This window comes from Nomascus leucogenys, chromosome 24 (assembly GCF_006542625.1).
Source record: "Nomascus leucogenys isolate Asia chromosome 24, Asia_NLE_v1, whole genome shotgun sequence".
NCBI lineage: Eukaryota > Metazoa > Chordata > Mammalia > Primates > Hylobatidae > Nomascus > Nomascus leucogenys.
In genome coordinates, this window is record NC_044404.1 from 28,978,173 (window position 1) to 28,996,264 (window position 18,092).

Sequence of the window (18,092 nt, forward strand, 5' to 3'; positions counted from 1 at the left end):
CATTTACTTGCTGGCTGATCTCATGCAAATAGTTTACCTTTCTGGACCTCAGTTTTCCCATTTATGAAAGGGAAGAAGAATAAAAGCAGTGGACAGTCTCTGCACTGTATGTCCAGCACTGTGTGAAGTGTTATGCTGCAGTGTTTCACCCTCCACATTCTTTATTCTCCATTTTACAGAAGAAAAATCTGATGATTTGAGAGGTGAATTCACAGTCAGGGAAAGGTGAAGCCTGGGGTCAGACCCAGGTTATCTGCCCAGAGCTTGAGCTCGTAACCAGTGATGGTGCCAACCTCACTGCAATGCTTTGAAGATTTAATGCACTCAATGGGGATAATGCCTGTCAGAGCACTTCTGTGAACTGGAAAGTGCTGTGTAAACGCTGAGTGGAATTATTAACACTAAGTTCAGCATTTTATTGAAAACACAGGGACTGTGTCTATCTTGTCTGGCTTTGTATCCCAGAGCTTAGCCCAGCTCGACACATTTTTGCTGAATGACAGAATTCAATCCCAAGCTCTAGGGAATGTGACCCTGCAGCAGTTTTCGAGTGTACTCCTCATGAGGTTTCAGCATGTTTCCTAGGAACCAAGCTAACATCTTTCTAAGTGAAAGCAACAACATTCACCTGGGTGAGAGGCCCATCACCCGCTCAAAACCTCCACCTTGCAAGTTCTCCTGGCCTTGGGGTCAGGATGTGAGTGGCACCCTAGTTGCAAGACCCTGGCCTGCTCCCCCAACCTGCGGGTTCCTACCTGGCTGCAGTTGCTCGAAGTCCATCAACATCCTGTAGGCTGTGCAGGGATTGACACCCAGGGTGGCAGCGCTCTGAAGAGGGATGTCACTTGGAACTTGGATCAGTGCTTCCTCACTGAACACAGCCTCGGTCCGCCAGGTTCCTGAGTCAGAGGATGAAGCCAGGATCATAAGGAAGGAGGCCTGTGCACATTCAACCCCAGCTCACCCTCCTTGGCCAATGAGCATCCAGGATAGTGGGTAGCATCCACTGGAAGCATCCAGGATGTTTAGAAAAAGAAGAAAATCTGGACGTTCCTCTGAATGTCTGAGTCCTCATGATAATTACGCAAAATAGATTGTTATTCTTTTTCTTTTTTTTTTTGACACAGTGTCTTGCTCTGTAGCCCAGGCTGGAGTGCAAGGGCGCGATCTCGGCTCACTGCAACTTCTGCCTCCTGGGTTCAAGTGATTCTCATGCTGCAGCCCCCTGAGTAGCTGGGATTACAGGCATGCACTACCATACATGGCTAATTTATTTATTTTGAGTAGAGACAGAGTTTTGCCTTGTTGGTCAGGCTGGTCTTGAACTCCTGGTCTCAGGTGATTCACCTGAATCGGCTTCCCAAAGTGCTGGGATTACACACATGAGCCACTGTGCCTGGCCCAAAATAGATAGTTATTCTTATCTGAAACATGTAGTAAAAATGGGGTGTGGTGGCTCACGCCTATAATCTCAGCACTTTGGGAGGCAAGGTGGGAGGACTGCTTGAGGCCAGGAGCTCCAGACCAGCCTGGACAACATAGTGAGAACTTGTCTCTACCAACAACAACAAAAAAAATTAGCTGCCATGATGCCCTGCAGTCCCGGCTTCCCATGATGCCCTGCAGTCCCGGCTTCCCATGATGCCCTGCAGTCCCGGCTTCCCATGATGCCCTGCAGTCCCGGCTTCCCATGATGCCCTGCAGTCCCGGCTTCCCATGATGACCTGCAGTCCCGGCTTCCCATGATGCCCTGCAGTCCCGGCTTCTCACGAGGCTGAGGTGAGAAGATTGCTTGAGCCCAGTAATTTAAGGACACAGTGAGCTATGACTGTGTGACTGCACTCCAGCCTCGGTGACCCGGCAAGACCCTGTCTCAAAAAAACCCAAAAAACAAAAAACAAACCAAAACAAAAAATGCCAAATACCATTGTAAGGGCGATTCAGAGAGGCTGCTTCTCTGAGTTACCATTAGATTTAGTTAATGTCACCGTGCAGGTAGTTAATGACCTCAAACTGCTGCAATCTAAGGGTAAGACAGTAGTAACGTTACCACCAGGGCAGGAGAAGCTGAGAAAGCCCCCTTTTTCCTACACAGTCCTCATTCTTCTCATCTAGAGCAGGTTGACTCACGTGTTTTTTTTTTTTTTTTTTTTTTTTTAAGACGAAGTCTTGCTCTTGTCTCCCAGACTGGAGTGCAATGGCATGATCTTGGCTTACTGCAACCTCTGCCTCCTGGGTTCAAGCGATTCTCCTGCCTCAGCCTCCCGAGTAGCTGGGATCACAGGCACCTGCCACGACGCCCGGCTAATTTTTGTATTTTTAGTAGAGACGGGTTTCACCATGTTGGCCAGGCTGGTCTCGAACTCCTGACCACAGCTGATCTGCCCGCCTCGGCCTCTCAGAGTACGGGGATTACAGGCGTGAGCCACCGAGCCTGGCCTGACTCAGGTGGTTTTAGGGAAGAAAGCATAAAAGTAGAAGTCAAGAGCACAGATGCCAAACCTGGTTTTGCTATTCTGCTGGTTTGAGAAAATTCCTGACACTGAGTATCAGTTACTCTAATGTGTAAACGGCACAGGCAAGAACAGCCTGACTCGCCTCCTCCAGGAGCTACAGTAGGAATCAAATGAGATAAGGAAATGAAAAATTCTATAACCTTGAAAGAAATGAGTCTCAACTTCCAGCCCACATTCCAGTTCCAGACAAAAGAATTCTAGAATGTCAGTACTGAGAAGGCCCTTATGGAGCATCCGCTTTGAACCCCTCATGCAACAGGGGAGGAAATGAGGAAGTGACTTGCCCAGAGCCCCCTGGCTTATCTAGGCAGAGTTGGAGCTGGAACCTGGGTATCTGGGCTGCCTTCCTTCCATCTACAGATATTTATCTTGCACCCAGGCACTTGAACAACACAGACAGTTTCCTTAATTTCATTCTAGTGGAGTCGAACAGGTGAAAAAAAGCAGATATGATAATGATAAAGTATAAAGAGACAGTAACATCAAGAGAATTACTTTAGATGGGAGTCAAGGATACTTCTCTGAGGAGGTGACAGGCTAAGCGTGAAAGGATAGAGGTGCTACCCACTCAGAGCACACAAGCAACATCTTAGGTAGGGGACGCAGCAGATGCAGAGATGCTGCAGCAGGACAGACACGGGACTGGGATGGGATGATGCTGCACTGCAGGGTGGAGAGTGATGGGAACAGTGGCTTGAGACATGGCTGGCTTGGCTGATGCGGCAGGGGCCGGGCAGGTGATATTAGACTTTCAGAATTCTGACCCACAGTAACCATGAGTTCCACTGTGAATTCGTACATATACATACATGAATATACATGTAACACAAGCCTGTGTTTTACAGAATACTTACCCTTACTATATGTGAGATACTCTGCTATTTTTTATTCTTTGCTGCTCAACTTTAATTTTAAAAAGTGCTATTTGCAACTCACTAGATTGATTTCTCGAATGGGTCACAACCTGTGGTATGAGAACATGACCTCAGCGCCGTGGTAGGGAGAGCTGATCTTGTTTTAGTGAATGAGTGAGTGGGAAGCCTGTAACAAGCTTTAAGAGGAGACTGAGATGATCCGATGTATTCTTTAAGATCACTTCATTGCTGGGTGAAGACTGTGGCGTGGGGAGGGGCAGCATGGAAGCCAGAGGTCTTTGTGGGGGTCGAGGTATGAGATGATGGCTGCCTAGACTGGGACTTTGGCCATGGGGATGAGGAACAGAAGATGGATTCGAGTTCTATTTTAAAGACAGAATCAATAGGATTTGGTGGGGACTGTGTGAGGGGTCTGCACTCACACGGGCAGGATCTTGTATGAAGAAGGGGTGAAGAGGGTAGGCTTTGGAGTCAGAGACTCCAGCCTTGGTTCCACAACGTCCTCACTGTGTCACCTTAGGGAAACTGCTTGGAGCCTTGTTGGCTCAGCGTCTGGTCACTGTGGCAGCTCGGGGACTTGGCCTATGCTTCCAAAGCTCTTGGGCATGTCTGCTCACTATCTAGTTGCTGGGATTCTAATGGTGTCCTGGTCCTATGTGGGTCAGCTGTGGGAAGCAGGGGGCAGCCTGGGTAATCACTAACTGTGCTATATGAAACGGGGATGTCAATGTGGGCTTTAGTGACCAAGAACTGGGGACAGGAGGCAGGAACACATTTTTTTTTTTTTTTTGAGACAGAGTCTCACTTTGTCGCTCAGGCCAGAGTGCAGTGGCGCGATCTCAGCTCACTGCAAGCTCCGCCTCCAAGGCTCATGCCATTCTCCTGCCTCAGCCTCCTGAGTAGCTGGGACTACAGGGGCCCGCCACCATGCCCGGCTAATTTTTTTTGTATTTTTTATGAGAGATGGGGTTTCACTGTGTTAGCCAGGATGGTCTTGATCTCCTGCCCTTGTGATCCGCCCATCTTCGCCTCCCAAAGTGCTGGGATTATAGGCGTGAGTCACTGCACCCGGCCCAGGAACACTTTTTAGAGAAGGCCGTGTCAATCCTAGAGTAGGTCTATGGCTGAGAAAATAAGAGACTGAAAAGGCGAGGATTCCTCTGGAATCCAGGAAGTGCCCCAGCATCCTGTGGGCTTCCCCTGGACTGGCCTTCAAATCATTGTTCCCATTCATCTCAGCTAACACTTACTGCACTCTACCGTGCACCAAATGCTTAGTGCAGGGCTTTCTATATATGAAATCCAGGGCATTTTCTAATTCCCCTTATGGCAAGACAATGGAAAGCCAACCCTTGATATGGATTTCTGGGGCTTAGCAGTCCCTAAGCCTCTTCTCAAGAGACTCTGGGTGGGAGGGAGGCAGCACTCGTGCTCAGAGACAAGGGCTTTCAGGGTTTCAAGTAGAACTCTTAGGCTTGAAGTTGGAGAGACCTGCTTAAAAACCCTGGCTCTGCCACTCACTAGTGTGTGACTTTGAATGATCACTTCACCTTTTTTGAGTTTCCATTTCCCTAATCTGTGAAATGCAGAGAGTAACACTTATGTCATAGTGTGAAGATTAAACTAAAGACATTTGTACAGAGACTATCACGATGCCTAGTACACAGTGGGTGTATAACACACATTGTTTTCCTTTAATGATGCTAATTCCCATACCTTAGCTCTGAGGATTCCCAATTCCTCACTCATATGCAACTGACCCTTAACCATCTCCATTATTGAACTTGGGGGTCAGCAAACTGTGGCCTGTGGGCTAAATCTGCCTCACCACTTGTTTTTGTAAATAAAGTGTTTTTTTGTTTTGTTTTGAGACAAGAGTCTTACTCTGTTGCCCAGGTTGGAGTGTGGCTTACTGCAGCCTCTGCTTCCTGGTCTCGAGCCTCCCATGTCAGCCTCCCCAGTGGCTGGCACTACAGGTGTACGCTGCCACACTTGGCTAATTTTTTGTAGAGATGGACTTTCACCAAGTTGCCCAGGCCATTCTTGAACTCTTGGACTCAAGCGATCTGCCCGCCTCGGCCTCCCATGCTGGGATTACAGGCATGAGCCACCATGCCCATTCCTGTAAATAAAGTTTTATTGGAACACAGCCATGTTCACTCAATTGTTTATATATTGCCTGTGGCTGTTTACGATAGTAGAGTTGGCTAGTCACAAAGATGGTATAGCCTACAAAGCCTAAAATATTTACTATTTGGCCCTTTAAGATAAAAGTTTGCCAACTCCTGATCTAATGCACACAGAAATTTGGCATTTGCAAAGATCATTGCATATATTCTCAGTTGAGTACTGCTGAGACATGCTAGGCAGTGACTATTAGTCCCATTTTTGAGATGAAAAAACTGAGGCTCAAAGTAGCTGTGACTTAAATCAGGTCATACAGTGGAGCTGGAAAGAGAACTTGCCCCTGATTCCAAAGCCAGTGCACTTTCTAAGGCTCTGTGCTTCCTCAGGAAGGTTTTGCATATTTCCCAAGGAGAAAGTCAGTTGGCAAAGATCTATCCCCACCATCTGGTCTAGTCTCCCCTGGGATTGGCTGCATGTGGGAAAAGGCTGGCTATGGGCTTGGCAACAGCTGGGCAGCTCAGAACCATGAAAAATGACCAAGCTGTGGCCGGCTAAGAACTTACGTGTTTAATAGTTGCCACTCTTACTAAATGGCAGTCTTCACGAGAAGAAAGACCATGTCTGTTCACTGCTGTGTCCTCGAGCCCAGCATGCTGCAGATGCTCACAAAATGTTTACTGAATACCCTGAGTTAATTGCAGTCCTCCCAATTATAAAATCCTCATCCTCTCCGGCTGGCACCTTGCTTAAAAGACTCACCTGTTGGCCAGGCGCAGTGCCTCAACGCCTGTAATCCCAACATTTTGGGAGGCGGAGGCGGGCAGATCACCTGAGGTCAGGAGTTCAAGACCAGCCTGGCCAACAAGACGAAACCCCGTCTCTACTAAAAGTACAAAAATTAGCCAGGTGTGGTGGTGGGCGCCTGTAGTCCCAGCTACTCGGGAGGCTGAGGCAGGAGAATTGCTTGAACCCACGAGGTGGAGGTTGCAGGGTGCAGTGAGCCGAGATTGCACCAGCCTGGGCAACAGAGCGAGACTCTGTCTCAAAAGAAAAACAAAACAAAACAAAAGAATCACCTTTTCTCCAGGGAAGAATCCCTGTTCTGGGTACCCCACCACCACATGTACAATTACCCATACACCTGGCAGACATCCTTTATTGTTCTCTTCTCCAAACTGAAAGTATTGCCAAGTCCTGTTACTTTAGCTCTTGACTCCATGCCCTCTTCTCCAGCCCTATGGCACTGTCTTATTCAGACCCTCACACTTCATCATCTGAAGCCTGACTTGTTTGCCCACCTCCTCACTGGCTTTCTGCCTCCACCCTCTGCCTTTCCAGACCAATGGTTTCCAGACCATTCTCTGCATTGCACAAATCCTATCAAATCATTCCTCTGCTTAACTCTCTGTTGGTACCCCTCGCACTGCGGATGTAGGCCCACCGGGATCCAGTCCCAGCCCACCTTTCCAGCTCCATCTCACTCCTCTCCCACTCGCACCCATGAGCCAGCCACCCTGAGCTAACTGCAGTTCCCCACCAGTGCTGTGCCTTCTCTCATCACTTACATTCACACACGCTGTACTCTGTGCCTGGGAAGGCCCTCCTCACCTAGCCCACTGCCTGCACTTCCAGCAGCTCTTCCAGACTGAGTTCAAGCATCACTTCTCTGGGAAGCCTTTCTTCAGGCTTTCCAAGATAGAGGACTCTTGTCTTTGTGTCAATCCTGTGATTATAGCACTTGTAATACTGTATTGTATTAAGTGTTGTTTTTCCTTTCCTGGGCCTCTCACTGCCAGCCAAGAGCACTCTGAGGGCAGGAACTGTCTGCTCACCTTGATAGGACCTTCACTCAGCACGGGGGCTGGCCCGAAGCACTGGCATCAGGATCCAGTGAATCCTTGCAGCTCTCAATTTGTTCAAATGGCTGAGCTCCTTCACCGCCAGGTGGGTGTAGGAGACGGTGGAGCCATTCTTGGCAGCCTTCCTGATCTCAGAGAAGCAAAGAGCTTGTAGTAGACTCCTATTACTGTTTTTTTTTTTCCTGCCTAGTATCTTTTTCTTTCTACAAGTGCTCCTTCCTAATCTCTGGGGCTGTCAACCACAAGGCCCCACCTTCTGTACCACAGAGGAGGGTGAGAGACTCAATCAGAGCAACCGGAGTGGCCCTACCCCACCCCAGGGGACTGGTTCAGGGATGGGCAAGGCCCATTCAGGGCCCTTCTGGGGGATGGATATGGTTGTGCTGGACATGATTGTGGAGGATATGCTCATTTGTTTGTTTTTAGGGTGATATGAAGCTCAGACTGCTGGTGGCCATCTATGAGAGGTATGTATCAGAGTGGATCTGAATTCTAACTCCATCACTTTTGGCTGGGTGATCTTGGATAAACTGCTTAAGAGTTTACAGTTTTCTGTTGCATTTACTGTTATATCACCTGAAAAGTGGGAATGATGAAGTATCCACCTCATGTTGTGGGAACAATTGAGTTAATATACATGAAGTGCTTAGAGCAGTGCCTGGCACAAAGAGAGTGGCCAATATTTGTTGGTTTGATTGTATCAATATGTAGGGAGATCTCATCTGAGAACAAGTGAGAGACACAACTCTGATAGTACTGGGGTTCCTCGATCTAGCTGAACCTGAAGCTTTCAACCTGTTACACTTCTCAGTTCCACAAATCAATTAACGTTTTTTTTTTTTTTTTGAGATGGAGTCTTACTCTGTTGCCCCGGTTGGAGTGCAGTGGCACAATCTCGGCTCATTGTAACCTCTGCCTCCTGGGATCAAGTGATTCTCCTGCTTCAACTTCCTGAGTAGCTGAGACTACGGGTGCATGCCACCATGCCTGGCTAATTTTTTATTTTTAGTAGAGACAGGGTTTTACCATGTTGGCCAGGCTGGTCTCGAACTCCTGACCTCAGGTGATCTGCCTGCCCCAGCCTCCCAAAGTGCTGAGATTACAGGCATGAGCCACTTCGCCTGGCCTTATTTTTTTTTTGGAGATGCGGTCTCGCTCTGTTGCCCAGGCTGGAGTGCAGTGGTGTGATCTCGGCTCACTGCAGCCTCCGCCTACTGAGTTCAAGAGATTGTCCTGCCTCAGTCTCCTGAGTAGCTGCGACTACAGACGTGTGCCACCACACCCGGCTAATTGGCTAATTTTTGTATTTTTATTAGAGACGGGGTTTCACCATGTTGGCCAGGCTAGTCTCAAACTCCTGACCTCAGGTGATCCACCCACCTCGGCCTCCCAAAGTGCTGGGATTACAGGCGTGAGCCACCGCGGCCGGCCCCAACTTCTTTTTTTTTTTTTTTTTTGAGACGGAGTCTTGCTCTGTCGCCCAGAGACTGGAGTGCAGTGGTGCGATCTCGGCTCACTGCAAGCTCCGCCTCCTGGGTTCACACCATTCTCCTGCCTCAGCCTCCCGAGTAGCTGGGACTACAGGCGCCCGCCACCATGCCCGGCTATTTTTTTGTATTTTTAGTAGAGATGGGGTTTCACCGTGTTATCCAGATGGTCTCGATCTCCTGACCTCGTGATCCGCCCGCCTCGGCCTCCCAAAGTGCTGGGATTACAGGCGTGAGCCACCGGGCCCGGCCCCAACTTCTTTTTTTAAAGCAAGTTTGAGCTGGGTCACTGTAAGTTACAACCCAGAAGATCATAACACTGGTGTGTAGTGGGAACCCAGGAGAAAGAATCCAGTGGGCACTCTCACTTTGCTGTTTGAGTCTGGGCCAGGACTTTACTTCTGAAGCTTCAGTTTATGTCCAATGGATGGATAATACCTGTCCTGCTTCCCTTTTGTAGCTGCTGTGAGGATGTATGTGTATAACAGATATGCCTTGAAAACTGTTAAGTGCTAAAAAACAAAACTCACCTATGACTCCTTATAATATATCAAAGAAAACCCTACTCATTAGCTTGGCTTGGGCAGGGCCTTACCCCATGTGGACCCAAGCTACCTTTTTTTATAAAAATAGAGACAGGGTCTCACTCTGTTGCCCAGGCTGGAGTGCAATGGTGCGATCATAGCTCACTGTAGCCTGGAACTCCTGGGCTCATGTGATTGAACCTGCCTTTTTGGCCTTCTTTCTCACTTGTGCAATCTTCTCCCATACGCAAACCCTCTCCTGAGGCTACGATGGATTTTCCACCATTTCCCAATCTCACGTTTGTGTCTTTGCTCATTTTACATCCTCCATATGAAATGACTTTTGGCTCATCTCCATGTATAAACAAAATTCAGGCTGGGCACAGTGGCTCACGCCTGTAATCCCAGCACTTTGGGAGGCTGAGGTGGTAGGTCACTTGAGGTCAGGAGTTCGAGAACAGCCTGGTCTACATGATAAAACCCCCTCTCAGGCCAGGCACGGTGGCTCACGCTTGTAATCCCAGCACTTTGGGAGGCCGAGGCGGGCGGATCACGAGGTCTGGAGATCGAGACCACGGTGAAACCCCGTCTCTACTAAAAATACAAAAAATTAGCCGGGCGTGGTGGCAGGTGCCTGTAGTCCCAGCTACTCGGAGAGGCTGAGGCAGGAGAATGGCGTGAACCCGGGAGGCGGAGCTTGCAGTGAGCCGAGATTGCGCCACTGCACTCCAGCCTGGGCGACAGAGCGAGGCTCTGTTTCAGAAAAAAAAAACTCCTCTCCACTAAAAATACAAAAATTTATCGGGCATGGTGGTGTGCACCTGTAATCCCAGCTACTCGGGAGGCTGAGGCAAGAGAATCGCTTGAACCTGGGAGGTGGAGGTTGCAGCGAGCCGAGATCGCACCACTGCACTCCAGCATAGGTGACAAAGTGAGACTCTGTCTCAAAAAAAAAACAAAACAAGGCCAAGCGTGGTGGCTCACACCTGTAGTCCCAGCATTTTGGGAGGCTGAGGCAGGCGGATCCCTGAGGTCAGAAGTTTGAGACCCAGCCTGGCCAACATGGTGAAACCCCATCTCTACTAAAAACACAAAAATTAGCTGGGTGTGGTGGGCACCTGTAATCCCAGCTACTTAGGAGGCTGAGGCAGAAGAATCACTTGAACCGGGGAGGCGGAGGTTGTGGTGAGCCGAGATCACGCCATTGCACTCCAGCCTGGGCAATAAGAGCAAAACTCCATCTCAAAATAAATAAATAAATAAATAAACCCTGCATTACCCAGGTACACTGAGCCAATCAGTGGATGTTGACAGAGTGGGTGAAATAGGATCTGGAAGAACGAATAGGCAGCTGACACCTGGAGAAACTCACCCAAACCAGCATTTGCTGGAATCACCCAGTCTCCTGGCTTCAGCCTGGTCACATTGCTGCCCACCGCTACCACCTGTGCAACACCTTCGTTCCCTCCAACAGCAGGCAGTTCGGGAAGGAGGCCGTAGTTTCCTGAGGGAGAAGAGCATTGAAGGGTCAACCAGTGACGTTTGGGCAGTGAAAGGGCATGGACTTGAGTCCACGCCATCCTAGGCCTGATCTGGGCTCTGCTTTGGACTGTCTGCCTAACCAACCTCTGAGCCTTAGCTTGCTTGTCTGTATAGGGGGACAATATTCTTTAGTGTTCATGGTTATTATGAAGATCAGATAACATATGAAGTGAAACCAGCATGTCGCAGGCACTTCACAATGCTTAGTTTACTCCCCACTGCAATCTTCTTCTCAAAAAGCCTCACATTCCAGAAAAGGGAGGCCAGACAAGGCTGACACAGCCTGCAGGCGGCTCATCTGGAGAACAGCTGCTGCTAATCACAGGCATTTCACACCCACACCTGAGAAGGAATGAAAACGAGGTGGCAGCTGAACAAAAAAGCCAATTAACATAAGCCACAGAAACCAAGGTTACCTTGGATCATATTTATGTCAGATGGATTGATAGGGGCCGCCAGCATCTTCACACGGACATCTGATCCTCCCACAGCAGCTCGGTCCAGGTTCTTGAGTCTAAGCACAAAGCCAAACGGAGATGTTCATATCATCCAGGCTAGATTGGGTGTTTCACTCAAATCATCTCCCCAAAGTAGGTCAGGCAACATTTCTGAGCTGCCATGTGTGCCCGGGAATTACGGTTCTGTTCTAAAAGAGAGGTACCATAAGAGGTACCATAATACGGTTCTGTTATAAAAAGGAGGCTGGGCGTGGTGGCTCACGCCTGTAATCCTAGCACTTCGGAAGGCCAAGACAGGCAGATCACCTGAGGTCAGGAGTTCAAGACCAGCCTGGCCAACATGGCAAAAACCTGTCTCTACTAAAATACAAAAATTAGCTGGGCGTGGTGGTGGGCACCTGTAATCCCAGCTACTCGAGTGGCCGAGGCAGAAGAATTGCTTGAACGTGGGAGGCAGAGGTTGTAGTGAGCCGACATTGTGCCATCCAGCCTGGGTGAGAAAGCAAGACTTTGTCTCAAAAAAAAAAAAAAAAAAAAAAAAAAAAGAAATCAACATAGGATACAGGTTGACTCTCATTAACTGCAAGTCGAAAATCCACAGTGTTTTTTTTTTTTTTTTTTTAAAGACAGAGTCTCACTGTGTTGCCCAGGCTGGAGTGCAGTGGCACAATCTTGGCTCACTGCAACCTCCGCCTCCCAGGTTCAAGCGATTCTCCTGCCTCAGCCTCCTGAGTAGCTGGGACTACAGGTGCCTGCCACCACGCCCAGCTAATTTTTTTTTTTTTTTTTTTAGTAGAGACGGGGTTTCGCTATGTTGGCCAGGCTGGTCTTGAACTCCTGACCTCGTGATCCGCCTGCCTTGGGCTCCTAAAGTGCTGGGATTACAGGCGTGGGCCACTGCACCCAGCCTTTCAACCCCACTGCCCACTCTGGGACAGGAAACCTCTGCTGGCCTAGATGAGCCCTGTGTTTCCCAAAACTCGCTTGGTTGTAAGAATTATCTGGTATGCTCATGGATATAAATTATCAGGCCCACCTCTGATCTGAGCCAGAATCTCCAGATGAGGGCACCCCCAGTAGTTCTTACCAACAGGCATATCTGGGAAATCCCAGGCTAGCTGACATGTCCTCCACCTGTCTGATTTTATTCTTGGTCCTAACGTATACCGGGGAGAGGAGATATTTCTGTTAGTTGCAGAGTGTGGGAGTAATGGGGAGATGGCCTGTGTAGTTCACAAAGAACTCCCTGGGTGGCCGTGATTCACTCTGAGTGATGTCCTTTCTGGAGGAGGATTCTTGTCTGGCAGAAAGGACCCTGGGTAGGGGGCTGAGGGTCCTGGGTGTAAAGCTCCACCGCAGGATGCCTGGGTCACCATGGGCGCGTTTCTTCTCTGCTCTAGGCTTCTGTTTCTCCATTTGTAAAACAGAGCTGCAGTGGTGGTTTGGACCTGACCCCCTCTGAGCCTCTTCCATGTGAAGTCAGTGGTAAGTCCCTCTGCTCATGGTGGGTCTTGGACACCACGGTAGCAACATCTTTATGCCACTGACACGTTGCTTAATGGGCAAAACCTGCAAGAAGGCTTTTGAGGGAGGCCCAGTGGCAATGTGCATGTGTTACTTTTGTTATTTCCAAAAAGCTTTTTAAAAAAGGAGCTCTGCCAACCAGATAGTACTGGTCAGTGTACTAGACCCATGGGGCCTGTGACTTTTTAATCACCAGTGACTTTCTTTCTTTCTCCACACCCCTAAGATTTCATGTTTGCAATGCTTCCCTCTGCCCAAATGCATTTATTAAGTCATAATTCATTTTTACTTACCCAAGACACATATAACTGCCAACAAGAGGTTCTTAGCATTAGGCAACAGTATCACCAAACTAAGCTGATGTAATTCCACCTACTTCCTGCAGAAATCTGACCTTTTAATTATACTGGAGGCTTGATCTTGTGGTAAAAGTGTGGTTTATCAAGAAATGTTTTATCATAGCTAGGCGCGGTGGCTCACGCCTGTAATCCCGGCACTTTGGGAGGCTGAGGTGGATGGATCACGAGGTCAGGAGGTCAAGACCAGCCTGGTCAACCTAGTGAAACGCCATCTCTACTAAAAATACAAAAATTATCCAGGTGTGGTGGTGTGTGCCTTAGTCCCAGCTACTCAATTAAGGAATGTATGTATTTACACGTAGCTGGAGGACGGGGAGTCCTTGTCATAGTAATAACTACTGTTTATTCAGTGCTTACCAGTCAGGCACACTGCTAAGTGCTTTACCTGCCAGCTTTCCTATTACAATAGCTCTCATACTACTGTTCTGCTTTTGCAGCTGAGGAACAAAGGCTCTAAGAGGTAAACAACTTGCTCGTGGCCACTACAAAGTAGCAAGTGGCTGACCTGATTTGAACCTGGCAGTGTGATCTAGAGAAGCCAGCAGGTAAGGGGCTGACCCCATACCAAGCAGAGGGCAGTGAAATGAGCACAGGCTGGACCCGCTGCAGTTGCCTTACGGGGAGATGGAGGGAGCGCTAACAGGTGGGCACCAGGCAAGGAGGCATCAGCCCAGATAGTGATGTTTGACTCCCAATGTGTGTATTAAGTCTGCATTCGAAAGAAAAATCCTGCCCAAAGCAAATGGATTTTGGACTAGCTGCTCCTTTATATTGTCCACAGTGCTTCTCTCCTGCATTTTCACAGATCATCAGAGGTTTTCTGTGAGCTGACAAAATCCATGTGTTCAAGCTGTTTAAACACATCTTTTCTGCACATCTTCTATACGTTCTTCCTACAGCCCAGAATGTTTCTTCCACAGCTTCTCTATGAAGTGAGGAATTCAACTCACCCTTCAAGGCCCAGTTCAAAGTTTACTCCCCTTAAGACATCTTTCAACCCTCTTCATAGTACAGAAAAAAAAAAAAAATCACTTGCAGGGTGTTCCCACTGTACAGAATTATACATCATGCTATTTAAGACTATCTCATATGAGTTTACTAATGTTTAGTTTGTGAAGCCATTTCATACATTTTTGTCAATTGATCAGGACAAGACATAGGTTCACGATCCCTTTTCCACAACTGTTAGGGCCGTGTATTATCCACATACCCACTGGGGGCTGTTGCAGCACCCTGTGATCACACACATGAATGTTTCTAAAGCAAAATGTAGGAATACTCAGGCTAAGTGGGATGAATAAAGACCACATAAAAACCTCATGCTAGATCAGGTTTACTTCAAATGAGTTACAGAAAAAAACTGTCAGTTTCCAGAACTTTCAGGATTTTGGAACTGCAGATACAAATTTAGACTCGGATTCAGGTCTTTCAGACTCTGAGTTCAGAGCTCTTTTTACTTATCACCTAGTTTTGCAGTCAAAATGTGTGTATATGTGCTGTCTCCTTGTTAGACTTTTAGTTCCCAGAGGGCAGAGAACTTTTAACTCACTGTTGAGCAAACATCTGGGATCGAACTTTTCTCACTAGTGAGAAAATGTGGCATAAGTGCCAGTCATGACTGGGCATGGTGGCTCACGCCTGTAATCCCAGCACTTTGGGAGGCCGAGGTGGGTGGATCAATTGAGGTCAGGAGTTGGAGATCAGCCTGACCAACATGGCGAAACCCTGTCTCTACCAAAAAAAAAAAAAAAAAAAAAAAAAAAAAAAAAATACAAAAATTAGCCGGGCGTGGTGGTGTGCTCCTGTAGTTCCAGCTATTTGGGAGGCTGAGGCAGGAGAACTGCTTGAATCTGGGAGGCGGAGGTTGCAACAAGTGGAGATCATGCCACTGTACTCCAACCTGGGCGACAAAGTGGGACTCCATCTCAAAAGAAAAAAAGTGTCAGTCATTTAGGAAATCAGACGCAGGGCCCAAACCAAAGGGACTTAGCTATTTGAACTTGCTCTTCCTTGTTCTAGGCTTTTTAGGAAAATAGTCCTGCAGGATGGGCTCACATAAAGATGGAGATTATCCTTAAGAGCATTCAGTCTAGGCATCCATATCACATGTGCAGTGAGACTGCACTTCTTAAAAATCTAGATGACCGTGGTCGAGATGAGAATACAGGTAGATCTCAGTTCATAGATGATGGGTAGAGCACGGATCTGGAGTGAAGCAGGCAGCCCTGGGTTTGAATCCTACCTTGGTCATTTATCAGCTAGATAAACCTCAGAATATTCCTCTGTAAAATAACACGAGAACTCAGTTCACAGGATTACATGAGTTAATATATGTAAAGCATTTATGGAAGTACCTACACAGTAGATGCTGAAGAAACGGCAGCTGTTACCCATTGTAGGAATATCCAAGGAAACCTCTGAAACCATTGCCTGGTTATACCTCTGAAAAGAATCACTGAGTCACCGAGAGGAAGACAGCAACTTTTTGGAAAATTCAAGTAAACGTAATTCAACAAATATTTATGGACAGTCGAAGTACCAGATACTGTGCCAAGGGGTTTCGTGATGAATAAAGGTGGGCATGGTAGCATGCAGCTGTAGTCCCAGCTACCTGGGAGGCTGAGGAAGGAGAGTTGCTTGTGCTCAGGAGTTCAAGGCTATTGTGTACCACCGTCACACCTGTGAATGGCCACTGCACTCTAGCCTGGGCAACAGGAGACCCTGTCTCAGGGGAAAAAAAAAAATCCCCTTCTCAGGGCCTTGATGGACTGGGAACCCATCCGTGGAAACACTGGGAGAAGGGCTATAATAGAGGGAGGCCTGTGGTGCTGAGGTTGGCTGACAGTGTCTAGCCTGGTGGGAGGAAGAAAACAGAAGATTAGAAAAGGGTCTTTGGAAGAAAGCATACCATAGTTTGAAGGATAAATAGGCATTTACAGGGCGGGTGGAGAAAAGACAAAAGGTTTTCCTGCCAGAGGGAATGACAAAGAATCTGACCGAGGAGTAGACCAGGCAACAGGTGTAATCTGCATAAGAGCCACGAGAATTGACAGAAGAATTCAATAACGTAAAATCTCTTAAATAAGCGACACTAATGTCACTTGGTGACCAGTTCCATGTGGTGGGAGGGAAGAGAAGTCTTTGATGGCTCCCAGGCCTTTGGGTTGGACAACTGAATGCTGAGCTAGGGAGGAAGGAAGAGTAGATTTGTAGAGGGGACACAGGTGACCTGCAGTATGGATACAGAGCAGAGAGTGCTCAGGGCTAGACATACAGAACTGTGAGTTGGCTGGGTGGGTGGAGTCTAGGAGAGTCGAAAAACTTATTCTGGGTGATTTCACTGAACAATGAAATGACAACTTATGTCGATGGCTTACTGAGCTCCAAGTATGCTTAACATTTTATATACATGAGGACTGACTGCCATTCAGTCCTCAAAATGCCTATGTGGAGGGTGGCATCACTCAAATTTAAAGGAAAGGAAACTGAGGCTCAGAGAAATAATTTGCTCAAGAGTCTTATCTTTTTTTTTTTTTTTTTTTGAGACAGAGTCTCGCTCTGTCGCCCAGGCTGGAGTGCAGTGGGCTCACTGCAAGCTCCGCCTCCCAGGTTCACGCCATTCTCCTGCCTCAGCCTCTCCGAGTAGCTGGGACTACAGGCGCCCGCCATCACACCCAGCTAATTTTTTGTATTTTTAGTAGAGACGGGGTTTCACTGTGGTCTCGATCTCCTGACCTCGTGATCCGCCCGCCTCAGCCTCCCAAAGTGCTTGGATTATAAGCGTGAGCCACCGCGCCCGGCTTAAGAGTCTTGATCTTAAGCTAGACTCCAAAATGCAGGCTGTTGAACCCTACACCAGCATTCACTACACTGTGTGTGCTGAATTTTTCTTGGAGATACTGTTAGGTATTTCTTTTCTTTTTTTTTGAGACAGAGTCTTGCTTTGTCGCCCAGGCTGGAGTGCTGTGGCACAATCTCGGCTCACTGCAAGCTCTGCCTCCCGGGTTCAAGGAATTCTCCTGTCTCAGCCTCCTGAGTAGCTGGGATTACAGGTACGTGCCACCACGCCCGGTTAATTTTTTTTGTATTTTTAGTAGAGACAGGGTTTTACCATGTTAGTCAGGCTGGTCTCAAACTCCTGACCTCCTGATCCACCTGCCTGGGCCTCCCGAAATGCTGGGATTACAGGTGTGAGTCACTGCACCTGGCTGTTAGGTATTTCCTGCGATCCAATTAGTTTGGGAAATGCTGCCTACTAAGCCCCTTTTCTAAGATTCTGACTACACGTTAGTCATAAAGGCTCTGAGAAGTCCTGGAATAAAGAAACCCATGTGGCCTGTGTCATCCAGAGCTTTCCCGATTTAACGCGGGCTGGGAACACTACAGTATTTTCACAGCACAGCCTGCCCCAAACAGCAGTTTGAGAAACGATGCTCTGGGCCCTTCGTTCTCTTCTTTGTCTTCTGGGAAGCCCAGCAGCTCTGCCATTTGAGATTCACCGAAGTGGGAGGGAAGGAGAGTGAAGAGGGCCACGCAGGGGTGAGGGTTTAGGAGATGGGAAGTTAAGTTGAAGCTGCAAACACAGGTGGATGGTGGTGGGGGCTGGCCCCACACTTGCTGCAAGCCTAGGGGTAGGGGGGTCCGGCTGCCTCTCACCAGGGAGGCCAGCCTTGGCCCGCCCCAGGGAACGCCATCAACACCACACACACTGCTGTTCCTGCAGACAGTGCTAACCACGTCGACAAGGACACCATTCTGCTGAGACAGGAGGGAAAACAGGGACCAAGTCTGAGTTCCAAGAGTTAAACCTCTAGTATAATG

At 48.2% G+C, this 18,092-nt stretch overlaps 1 protein-coding gene across 10 annotated transcripts in view; it reads right to left on the bottom strand.

Moving 5' to 3' along the window:
* The window catches only part of MECR (mitochondrial trans-2-enoyl-CoA reductase), a 39,349-nt gene that overhangs the window by 13,365 nt on the left and 7,892 nt on the right, over nucleotides 1-18,092 (bottom strand). For 4 of the 10 annotated variants that reach the window (XR_004028433.1, XM_012498479.2, XM_030805497.1 and 1 more), the window contains 4 exons: nucleotides 15,630-15,713; nucleotides 11,347-11,444; nucleotides 10,761-10,892; nucleotides 756-899 (listed from right to left, as the gene is read on the bottom strand). Coding sequence is in view for 8 of the 10 variants with exons in the window: in XM_012498479.2 (XP_012353933.1) it covers nucleotides 756-899; nucleotides 10,761-10,892; nucleotides 11,347-11,444; nucleotides 15,630-15,713 (458 nt within the window). In the remaining 2 variants the exon portion in view is untranslated. Of the gene's footprint in view, nucleotides 1-755; nucleotides 900-10,760; nucleotides 10,893-11,346; nucleotides 11,445-14,221; nucleotides 14,895-15,625; nucleotides 15,714-15,810; nucleotides 16,795-18,092 lie in introns of those variants that run through there. The other 6 variants (XM_030805498.1, XM_030805501.1, XR_004028434.1 and 3 more) reach the window with 4 other exon arrangements.